Source organism: Mastacembelus armatus, chromosome 17 (genome assembly GCF_900324485.2).
Source record: "Mastacembelus armatus chromosome 17, fMasArm1.2, whole genome shotgun sequence".
NCBI classification, from domain to species: domain Eukaryota; kingdom Metazoa; phylum Chordata; class Actinopteri; order Synbranchiformes; family Mastacembelidae; genus Mastacembelus; species Mastacembelus armatus.
This window is the reverse complement of record NC_046649.1, coordinates 2,378,437-2,390,518: the sequence shown is the minus strand read 5'-3', so window position 1 is coordinate 2,390,518 and position 12,082 is coordinate 2,378,437. Positions and strand designations below refer to the sequence as shown.

The following is a 12,082-nucleotide window of genomic DNA, read 5'->3' as shown; positions in this document are numbered from 1 at the left end:
GGGAGACCAAACTGAGGAGGAGAATGGCAGTTTTTCCCACTAACATCCAATACCAGATCTGACTGTGCAGGCCTACAGTAATGGGACATAAATGACAGAGAATGGCCTTTTAGCTACATTAGGGTTATGCAGAGTTGAAAAATGCCTAACACTTTGATGCATACATTAATTGATATTTGCACGTATAATACATACATGTTTTTGGTATTTTCAATTTTATTACATTTTAATTTTATTGCACATTTTGAAATGAACTTAAAGCTGCAATGAAAAGGCTGTGTGAGAAAAATGCAGCAGTGGTATGACCACAATATCTGACAGCATAGCAGGAAACATCACAGTTTCAACATTATCCTGCTAATGTTCAGTGTAATACTCTTGTAGAGGAAAGCTAAACTAAGAGAGCAGGAGCAAGTGGTGTTTAGCTGACTTTAGTTACCCTTGATTTAGCCTCTCAGGCTACCTACAGCACCTCCTACCATGCTGCTCAAAGTTAATGGGCTATATGCAACATGACAAAGACTGATGACCATACTCAGGGCTTAGAATTTATGGGCAAGTTTTTGGACTAAAAAAATACTCAGATGCCATTAAAGAGAGTAAATCATGTTAGAAATACAACATTATTCATCATCCAAATAAGGTCTTCAGAAGACTGCAAAAATAGTTCACAGCACATTTATGAGGACATACTTTAGAAGTGACACAATTTATAGTTCAGCAGATGTGCTTTTATTAAACAGTGAATATTTAATAAATATATTATGTATGTATATCAGCAGTCTCAAACACCATATTGTGAGGTATATATGTGAATGTACTGTACGTTTCTTGTTCTAACTACTGAATAGAATCCAGGTATCAGTACCAAAAATCTAAAAATCAATGCATCAGCATTTGTCATTGATTGAGATACAGAATATGATGTGAGATTTGCTGATGATGTGATATTTTGTCATTGCTTACATTTAAGCGAATAAATAACATTATGAGAAGTTACACCACAGGGCTGTGACCTCTCACCTGCTGTAGTGGTAGTCCTGGGCTGGTTGCTGCTTGTGGTCAGGTTAAATGTTGATGTTATCAGGTTATCTGGATAGAGAGACAGTTCATCATTAATTATGGAGTGTTACTAACATACATTACTACAAATAATTTTTTATTTTTAAAAATATTTTCAAAATAAGTTCTATATTTTTCATGTCATTTCAAAATATCATTTTTTCTGTTTTTATGTCATAATGGCAATTTTATTTTATAAAGGAGACGTGATTGGCTAAAAAATTCCATTATGAAATAATGTATCATTTTGATAAGTGCATGAAGAAAGTGGCACTGAGAAAATTCTGTTATGAAAACAGACTAAAACACAAATGTATAGAATTAATTATAATCTTTATCAAATTAATCTACATATTAATTATGGCACAGAGTTTAATAAGAAAAATATGTCATAATTTAATGAATTATTTTACAAAATACAATTTAATATAATACAATTTTTTGGTTCATTTGTATAATTTACACAATTTATCAATAGGATTACTTGTATAATATTACACTTCTCATAATTAGCCAGCAAACATCACAGGCAGAAAAGGTACTGTTGCAAAAATGGAATGACACTGTAACTGTAACATTTTGCCATTAACCCTGATATAACCTGTTATTGTTACCTGAGTTTATCTTATCTGTTATATGAATCAAGACTGGGGGGCTGATTGTATCAGGTGGCTGGGTCCTGCAGGAATAAGAACCATTGTCTGCCTTTGCAGCAGAGTTGATATTCAGAACCAGGGTCAGATTAGGTAAGATGGAGCTGATATTGACAAGGCACATACCATTCTAGGAGACAAGAGCAGTTATTTATGTGAGAATACAGCTTAGCATTAGCATTAGATTAATTTCTTCATATCAACATCATCAGGCAAAAAGGACTGGCTACTCCTATTAGCTCATCCAAAAGTGACACTTGACCAGTGCTGTTTTTTTTTTTTTTCAACAGAGTGTAGATCTAGTTATAACAGTTTCAAATCACACAACTAAGATCCTTATCATTATCCTTAACAACAAGATACCAGGATTTTTCTTTGCAACATTTAGGACTATTTAATCAAAAGCACACTCCATTTTAGTGCAAAAATGCTATAAAAAGTATAAATATTAGAAAAGGTTTAAAAATACTACCTGAGATTCTATGTTTCTCCAGAGCTGTGCAACATGTCGGGGTCTCAAACATGTGAACTCACAGCTCAGACTGAAGCCCTCTCCAAGTGGAAGTTTCCTATTATGTCCAAATATACTCACAATAGTTTCACTGCAACTACCTACAAAGATGCAGTGACAGAAGGCAGTCATTAAAATATGAAACTGCTCAATTAAAAAATGTGATCTAGAGGAATGGTGAATGTCTACTCTAATCACACTTTAAAAAATTGATCAGAACTGCTTTTCCACATTAGCAAGACAGAGTAAAGCCACTTTGCATGCTGAGGAAGGCAGTATGCATAAATTATGCTGATTTTGATGTTGGTAGTATCCCATCATACATGTAAAATTACACTCTATGGATCAGCATTTGTCCAGGTATTATATTAATGGCCACTGTTTTGGTAAAGTACAATTGCTATTAGCTTCATCAATAAGTCAGCAATTGAAACATAATAACATAAGTATAAAAATGTGATAAAAAATAATATTTTATAAACTGTAATCATTACAACTATGCATGCTTTCATAATCAAAACTGTTACTGAGGTTCTGGTCAATGGGTTAATAGGTTTTATTAGAGTTTTTGAGCTGTCTTCATTGTAAATCAAATATACTTTAATATATACATAATAATGTACATCAGTCTGCTAATTAGAATATTCAGAATTAGGAATGTAAAATTATAAATCTCACCCTCAGTTTGTGCCCAGTAAAGAAAAGTCATCACCACAAACAACATGTTTGATTCTTCTCTCTTCCTCTATGTGTAACTGTCTCCTAACTGTCACTATCAGACTTAGGTATATTAGGTATATTTCACAGTGTTGTACATAAAAGTAAAGACAGACCATCTGATCAACAGCAGCTGCTGACATAAGTCCCACACAGGATGTACCTCTGCATTTTTGAGCTGATGACAGCTGTGTTAATCATAGCAGAAAAGGTTTCTGCTGATAACACCAACCACCAGCCTCGCTGTTACTGACCTGCATATATTGTAGATAATGATAAAATAAGTCTTTCATCTGCTGCACTGTTGAAAAGCAGTCAGAGTGAGCTGATGCCAGTACAATAACAGGAAATCTTTTGTTGTTATCCATCAATCCAAAAGACAAATGACACTTTCAGAACTAGCTCCAATAAACTGAGAATAAATCAAACTATATATCTATGAATCTATGATCTATGAATTTACACTGCAATTGTATATTGGTAACACAATATTAGCTGGTTGTATTGCTATATTTTTCACAAATATTTTGTATAAAATTTTAAATCAAAATTAAAATAACAGATGATAAAGAATATAGTTATGTGTCTGCACATTTTTAAAATATATATGATAGTGTTTATAATGCTTCTAATTTCTGACTAGAATCCATAAACTGATATAATTCAGTTGCTTTTGTTCTGTAGAACAGCATATAGATTTAGTTTTTGTTCTGTACTACAGCAATTAAACTGTAACGTATAGATGTTGCTGCAATGTGTTTTCATGTGTATTACAGTATTAGCTTATATGTTTGAGAGACATCAGTTAATAAGTCTTTGTTATTAGATCCCTTTTGCCCAACCTTAGAGTACTATGTGGCCAGAGACAGCCAAAACCAATATGACTAAACATCACTTTATTTTAGAATATGCACCATGTAAAATCAATGTGAAGCAAACTTAAGTATTAAAACTATAGTTGATTTTAGACCTAGGACTCATTTAGCAAGATATGGCAACAAGATTATAATATTGAAGTAAGCTGAAATTATATTTTAGTGGTATATTTCCCCCAAAAGGTGCAATGATCACAGTCAAAAGAGAGTACACACTGTGATTCCTGGCCTTTGGGACATCTGAAGCAGTTGCACATTTTGGTTATTAATTCCGAATCAAAATTAGAAATACTTTATTAATCCCTTGCAGGAGATTTTTATGTTACAGTGTAGCATTCCACATATATAAAATATAGCAAAAAGAAAAGAATAAAAATAAAGCCCCTCATGAAAATATAACAAAATATACCATTAATAACAGACACCATATACCAGTTATATGTTACCTGATCTACTGTGAATGGTAGAGACATAGTCACATGCATATTAGGTGGTCAAGTCATTACATCACCTATTCTAAATTAGCATGTGATTCACTTGTGGATCATGGAATAAATTATATGACGCATTAGATAATGTTAAGGACATAACATTAATAGGCTGCAAATGATAATATATGTGATCAGTGTATTATTTGTGATGGATGTACAATGTAAGGGTGTATGCATATGTGGGTTTGGGATGGAAAAAGGTTTATATTGTTATATTTTGATGGGGTAACATGGTAAGTTATTTGGTGTATTGTAGCCTATAGCATAATTGTAGGTTATAACTATTATAATGTACAAATGTCAGTTGCTATAGTTTGCTGTTTTTTATTGTTCATTGTTACTTTGTTCATTGTAACTATTAGAGTTTTGTGTTTTTTGAGGACTCAGAGGCTGCTTTACAGGCACATGCTTCTTTAACTAAATGGTTTTAAAAAATACATAGGATGACGTTATTTACTTATATAAGCAACATCCAATTGTGTTTCATCGCTTAATAATCCAAGCTTTCTACAATATTACTAAATAATTTTTATTTCACATTAAATGCACTTCCAGCACAGAGCGGACAACAATGTAGAGACTGGATGAAAAACACGCACATACTCATAGTCACCTTGGCAAGTGCTGGTGAAAGTAAACACTACTTTTTCAACAAAGCGTGTATGTTCTCCTGTCACGCACTCAGAAACATATAGGAGCACCGAGATGCTCTGTGGGTATTCCGTAAAACCTTTACGCTCGCTCCTTGCGTGCACTGTGTTCTGTTTATTGCAATCCACGCAAAATGCGTTATGGTCGCTGCCGAGGCTCCTCAGCTGGTTAGCCAAACATCCACAGATAAGGAGATGAAGAGCAAAACGAGACGAAGAAAATGAGAACAGTTTATTCCAAACCCAATAAAATAACAACAGAAAGTAAATCTGTTTAGGTATGTAAGCTCCTTTTTTGAACTGTGCACAAATGTGTTTGTTAAATTAGCTAGCTACGTTTATGAATGACTGTATGGGCAAAAATTCAGCGTTAGCCAACACTGGCTAATATGTTAGCTTCTATCAGGCTAGAAACGCTAGCAGGGTAGCTAGTTTTTTTAAATGACTCACTTGCTTCCCAATTATTTGTTCCGTTATTATTGTTGGTTTACTCTCTGACAGTACGTTGCTTGAGTTGGTACTACATTAGTTACTTCAAAATAGTTTCAATGAAGCTAACACATTGAGGGCAAACACACATAAACTACTGTGGCCTAACTCTAACTTCCTGCGTTACCTAGTTTGATTGATAGTTTGACGTGCAATAACACCATATTATAAGACTTAACCAAACAGACTTCCAACTGTCGTCAGGTTGCGATTGCAGGCTGATAAAACCCACACTGACCTACCGCTCATCCCAGACTGTGAAATATGATGCAGTCGTACCAGCTAATGCTAACGTTAGCTCTGTTAGCAAAGTCGAGCTCCTTTGGCCACACAGTTCATCACCCCCATAGCTTTCTGTTCAAAATGTGGTTCGCAGTCCCTTAGGTTTGCTTTTAAATACTTGATAATACCCATATCATGTTCAGAAACGAATAAGAGGTGATGTAGTGAAGTTAATCACTCGAGGAGAGACAAGGCCATGCTGATACAGACAGCGTATTTCTCCTGATTTGTCATTAAGAACATCATTTTACCTTACGAGAGGAAATCAGTGTGATTTTTAGGATAAAAGCTTTCTGCGTGCACTCTTTAGCTATAGATATAGACAAGCCTAGGAGCAGGCATGCTATTTTATGTAAGCTGCCTCGTTTCAAACAGGTAACTCAAAGTGCCATTTCTTAACAAATAGCAAAGCCTGTTTTAAAAGTAGATACATATGACATTAATTAGAGTTAAGATAAACTGTTAAAGGTCCTACATTGATATTTATTTAAAAAGTCTTTGAGTTTTGTCAGGAATATTAAAAAGAACTGGTGCAGGTGACTGTGATAATAACCAAGTTAAAGCCAAGTCTGTTGTTTTTAACTCTTCTGTTAGGAAATGCACAGAGGAGGATGTGACATGTTGTGGTCAGCTGGCTGGGGTTGGGTTGGGGTGGGGGTTCAGTGGTCATTATGCATTAAAAGTAGCATATATGCCCATCTTAAAAGGGAATTCTGAACCTTTCAGAAAAAAAGTAGAGTTAAACAGCATGCAAGTGGTATATTGTGTACTAATATGGAGGCTGTACAGATTTAATGTCTAAATGATCATTTATGTCCTTCAACTGTGAATCAATAGTCTAGTAATTTGGGCCATGTTGGGTGTGAGGTTGCATATAGGCTAGTGGCTGTTTTAAATGACTAAACACTAATTACTTGTCAGACAAGACAAATCCATGACACAAGACACCAGGATTAGTGTCTTGATTCAGTTAATTATTAATTACTCTTTCCAATACCTATATTGTTTTATTTGTTTTTCAAAAATGAATTAAAGTATATTTACAAGTTGTTTATAGACATATAAGTACTATATGTAATGAGGAAGTCTTAGTGTACATAAAGTAAGTTATGGATGCTTGGCGAAGCTTCCTGATGGTATTTGATGTGTACCTAAAAAGTAACAGTAAAAGTAAAACTGCATGATTTTAAAGCTGGTTAGAGAACACCAAACTTGGGCAATAAATTTGTTGCAAAAGCTATAAATTTGCAAGCAAACATCATGAAGTGAATTTTGCTTAGTGACCAGTTTTAGAGTTTTACTAAAACCGGCCAACTTAATCATGTGTTTGAGGTTACACAAAGATTACACTTTGTGTATTATATCTGAAGTGAAAGGATGCGAGGAATTGTGCCTCACACCTTGCGAAGGACTGACCTTTTGTCATATATGGGCCATATAGCAGCAATGATTTTGCTGAGATGCTCAAGCTGAGAGCGGCTTCTGTGGGAGAGATAAAACAGTGTGTGATGTGCTACAGGAATGTGATTAGGGAAGAATGTTTTAAATTGCATTTATAATTGAATCTGATTTTAGCAACCGTTTGTTACGTTTTTAGTGACCTAATTTACTGATTTAATCAGTTGAGCAGGGTTTCCATATAAACAACAAATCTCTTTGTTCTCAGGCAAAGATTAGATGCAGCTGCACTGTAGTTGATGTTGGTGTCACACACAACTCAAATGTCCTTCTGAAACCCAATGTGTCATAGATTGGTTTTCACATCAGCCCCTTTATATTTAAGGGGCTGATGTGAAAACAACAAATGTTACTGGCTACAAATATCCTGAGTGTTGTACCTCTAGTTATAGTAGTTTGATGAAATCAGAATGTCATTATCTAACTAAACTGTAAGAGACTTGTATAATTGTCTGTATGAGCACAGAGGTACACTATGGTATTTGTGTTGAATCACCCTATAGAAATAAGAGTGACTGAGGTAGAAATGTTAGAAAGAACAAGAAATTGTACAAACACAATAAAACGGGGTCATTTTGCAGAGTTCACACATTGCCCTCCCTAAAAGTGGCTCAGGGGTCATGTTTAATGACATCAGAGGAGATGTGTTGTCATTGTCCACCATTACAGACATTTCCTTTCTCTTGCGGTTATCCTTCTGTGTCTTTTCCATGGCATATTATGAGTAAGATACAGTCAGAAACTTCTTAGATTGTGAATTATTATTTCTGAAGCAGATTGATAATTCTGCTGAATAAAACACAGACAATACAAGGAACAACCTGTACTTACTTATTATACATTAGTGTGGCTTTGATCTTTTTTACACCACTACTGTACCTTCCAAGTCTGTGTCATTCTTCTCTTCTCATAAAAACAAAATACCTTATTCCTCTTAGCAGTGTGATTTCTGAGTGAGGAGGAGATGTGGCTGTTTAGCCATACTTAAATTTGTTTTTGTTTAGCCAGTCAACAGTGCCCCAGGTATTTACCTATAGAATTAGGAGATTTTTGTTCAAAACTAACAATAAAACTAATAATGCATCACTATTGATTTCATGCTTGCAGATTGTCTTATAAGTTTACAACATGGAACCATGTTTCTGCAGTATATTTTTTGCAAATATGTTCAAAAACTGATCAGTCCAAAAACTTTTTTTTTAAATTACAGAAGTATCCAGAGCCTTTGTTATGGCATGACTAGTTTGACTGGACTCCATCTGTCTGTTAAAGATTTCTAAAATCAGTGTTCACAAGAGCACAGTGGCCTCAGTAATTGTGAAATAGAAGAAGTTTGGAATCAGGATTCTTCCTAGAGTGGGCTGTTGTAGTGTTACGTTTCATCCGATGTCGACATTACTTTGGCTTAAAGAAAAACTAGTTATCATGATGCCTATGTTTAATCCTTTAAAAACATTTTGCCCTCGAATACAGTGTGATTCCTGGCTCAGGGTTTGTACACCACCACAATACTCTGATCATTGGTCCAGATCCAGCATCATCTCAAAATCATCTGTCAACTTTTAGTCCTTTAGTCCTCTGTAATTAGCCCAGTGTTTGTTTGTATTTTTATGTTTTGGCTTAAAATTTCACAAAAACATAAAAAGATTAATCTGACTTACTGTGCTGAACTTGTAATATGAAATACATTTCTGAAATCCTGAATACAATCCATTTTTTTCTGTCTGTCTTTCAGGTAGCACATTGAAACCTTAGCACACACCCTTCCTCACCCCAGGGGCCACTTTCACCTGGTTTTCCATAGGAGCAAGGAATTGAGTAACAGTGGACAAGTACAGCATTCAGTAAAACCAGTTAACTAAGACCTGTGGCCTAAATCACACACCAAAAGTGTTTGGTCATAGCCAGATATCAGATGTAAAAAGGGAATAGTGTTGCAGACTTTTTTATAAACTTAACACGTTGTTGTCAAAGTGTGCTCTGGCTTTGGCTGCAGAGATGTTATCTTGACAGCATGCTACGGTCATGGTTACTTGGTATGTCTGAGCCTTAAGCTATATAGCATGTTAGCATATGGCTAACTACATATGGTGACAGATCAGGCCACTGTCTTTCCCTAATCAGTCTCCACCTCTGGCCCCAGCAGGGGGCTATAAACTTGTTTGTAGTGGTGTTCCAGTCACCCTGTTGTCTTTTTATTTTTCTTTCATTCAGTCATCCTCACAACAGTCATCAGCTTTTGCTCTACTTTCACTGTCATTGACCCTTGTCACTTTTCAATAGTGACAACGATTTAGGCACAAATTGTCACAACGTTCTCTAGCCTCTTTAAAGTCATACCCCAACCCTGGTGTAACTCATAGTGTGGCCCAGCTTAGACCACACTAAAATCTTGACAGTCAGGTTGCTAGGCAGGTGTTTTGGTGGTTGTTTGGTTGTATGGAATCGGCTTAACCGTGGAGAGGCCAGGCTACCACAAACTGATGGACTTTGACAAGCGTGGTGTAGAGGGAGGAGGTGGGGCTGGGGCTGGGGCTGGGGCTGGGGCTGGGGCTGCGGCTGGAGCTGGAGCTGGAGCTGGAGCTGGAGCTGGAGCTGGAGCTGGAGCTGGAGCTGGAGCTGGAGGAAAGGGGGAGACAGAGGAGGGGAAGAGGATGTCTGGGAAGACAGGCAGTCGATCAGGGCACAGTGGTCGGGGAGCTGGCTCCAACTCTGGAGTTCTGATGGTCGGACCAAATTTCCGCGTTGGAAAGAAGATTGGCTGTGGGAATTTTGGAGAGCTGCGCCTTGGAAAGAATCTTTACACCAATGAATATGTTGCTATCAAACTGGTAAAAATCCTTTGTATTTAAACTGCACTTCATAATAGCAAAGAAGTTTTTACAATGTATTAAAACTATTTAGCATGTCTAAAATTGACTACCACTACTAAGAAAAATGGGTATTAGGTATTTTATTTTATGGATTTTTCTACCTCTGTTGTATGACAGAACTGTTCTAACCCAAACCCCAAATCCTCCATTGCAGGAGCCAATCAAGTCTCGGGCGCCACAACTCCACTTAGAATATCGCTTCTACAAACAGCTAGGAAGCTCAGGTAAGAACTGCCATGTTTTCTTAGGTTCCCTACTCTGAAAATCAGACGTGTTAATAGTTGAAAGGTTTTCATTATAAAGAAGTTAGCTTTGTATAACATCTTCTTTTCCTTTCGGCTGCTCCCCTCAGGGGTTGCCACAGCGAATCATCTGCCTCCATTTAACCCTATCCTCTGTATCCCCCACACCAACTATCCTCATGTCCTCCTTCACTACATCCAAGAACCTCCTCTTTGGTCTTCCTCTAGGCCTCCTTCCTGGTAGCTCTAACCTCAGCATCCTTTTACCAATGTATTCATTGCCCGTTCACTGAACATGTCCAAACCATCTCAATCTGGCTTGTCTGGCTTTTTCTCCAAAATTTCTAACATGAGCTGTCCCTCTGATGTGCTCATTCCTGATCCTATCCATCCTCGTCACTCCCAGAGAGAACCTCAACATCTTCAGCTCTTCTACCTCCAGCTCTGCCTCCTGTCTTTTACACAGTGCCACTGTTTCTAAACCAGACAACATTGCTGGTCTTGTCACTGTCTTGTACACCTTTCCTTTCATTCTTGCTGACACTCTTTTGTCATACATCACACCTGACACTTTCCTCCACCCGTTCCAACCTGCTTGCACACGTCTGTTCACTTCTTTTCCACACTCTCCGTTGCTCTGGACTGTTGACCCTAGGTACTTAAAATCCTCCACCTTCTTCACCTCTACTCCCTGTAACCTCACCGTTCTACTTGAGTCCCTCTCATTTACACACATGTACTCTATTTTACTGCGGCTAACCTTCATTCCTCTCCTTTCCAGAGCAAACCTCCACCTCTCTAGATTTTCTTCCACCTGCTCCCTGCTCTCACTACAGATGACAATGTCATCTGCAAACATCATGGTCCACGGAGATTCCTGTCTAACCTCATCTGTCAGCCTGTCCATCACCACAGCAAACAGGAAGGGGCTCAAAGCCAATCCTTGGTGCAGTCCCACCTCCACCTTGAACTCCTCTGTCACCCCTACAGCACACCTCACCACTGTCTTACAGCTCTCATACATGTCCCGCACCACTCGAACATACTTCTCTGCCACTCCAGACTACCTCATACAAAACCACTCCTTTCTCAGCACCCTGTATTACGCTTTTTCCAAATCTACAAAGACACAATGCAGCTCTTTCTGGACTTCTCCATCAGCATTCTCAAAGCAAATATTGCATCTGTGGTACTCTTTCTTGGCATGAAACCATACTGCTGCTCACAAATGCTCACTTCTGACCTCAACCTAGCCTCCACTACTCTTTCCCATAACTTCATTGTGTGACTCATCAACTTTATTCCTCTGTAGTTTCCACAACTCTGCACGTCCCCCTTGTTCTTAAAGATGGGCACCAGTACACTTCTCCTCCATTCCTCAGACTTCCTCTCACTCTCCAAGATCTTAAGTAGCCCAGTCAAAAACTCTACTGCCACCTCTCCTAAACACTTCGATACTTCCACAGGTATGTCGTTAGGACCAACTGCCTTTCCACTCTTCATCCTCTTTAACACCTTCCTCATTTTATCCTTACTGATCTTTGCTACTTCCTACTCCACAACAGTCACCTCTTCTACTCTGTGCTCTCTAACATTTTCCTCATTCATCAACTCTTCAAAGTATTCCTTCCATCTTTCCATCACACCTGTCGCACTTGTCAACACATTTCCATCCCTGTCCTTGATCACTCTAACCTGCTACACACCCTTCCCATCTCTCTCTCTGCCTCACCAACCTGTACAAATCCACCTCTCCCTCCTCAGTGTCCAACCTGTCAT

At 37.6% G+C, this 12,082-nt stretch overlaps 1 protein-coding gene across 2 annotated transcripts in view; it reads left to right on the top strand.

Moving 5' to 3' along the window:
• The first annotated feature begins 5,093 nt into the window (after positions 1 to 5,093).
• The window catches only part of LOC113134032 (casein kinase I-like), a 29,633-nt gene continuing 22,644 nt past the window's right edge, over positions 5,094 to 12,082 (top strand). Inside the window, exons 1-3 of one of the 2 annotated variants that reach the window (XM_026313221.2) lie at positions 5,094 to 5,237; positions 8,924 to 10,019; positions 10,216 to 10,285. In XM_026313221.2, the coding sequence (XP_026169006.1) occupies positions 9,672 to 10,019; positions 10,216 to 10,285 (418 nt within the window). In that variant the 5' untranslated portion in view covers positions 5,094 to 5,237; positions 8,924 to 9,671. The remainder of the gene's footprint in view (positions 5,238 to 8,923; positions 10,020 to 10,215; positions 10,286 to 12,082) is intronic. The other variant, XM_026313220.2, reaches the window with a different exon arrangement.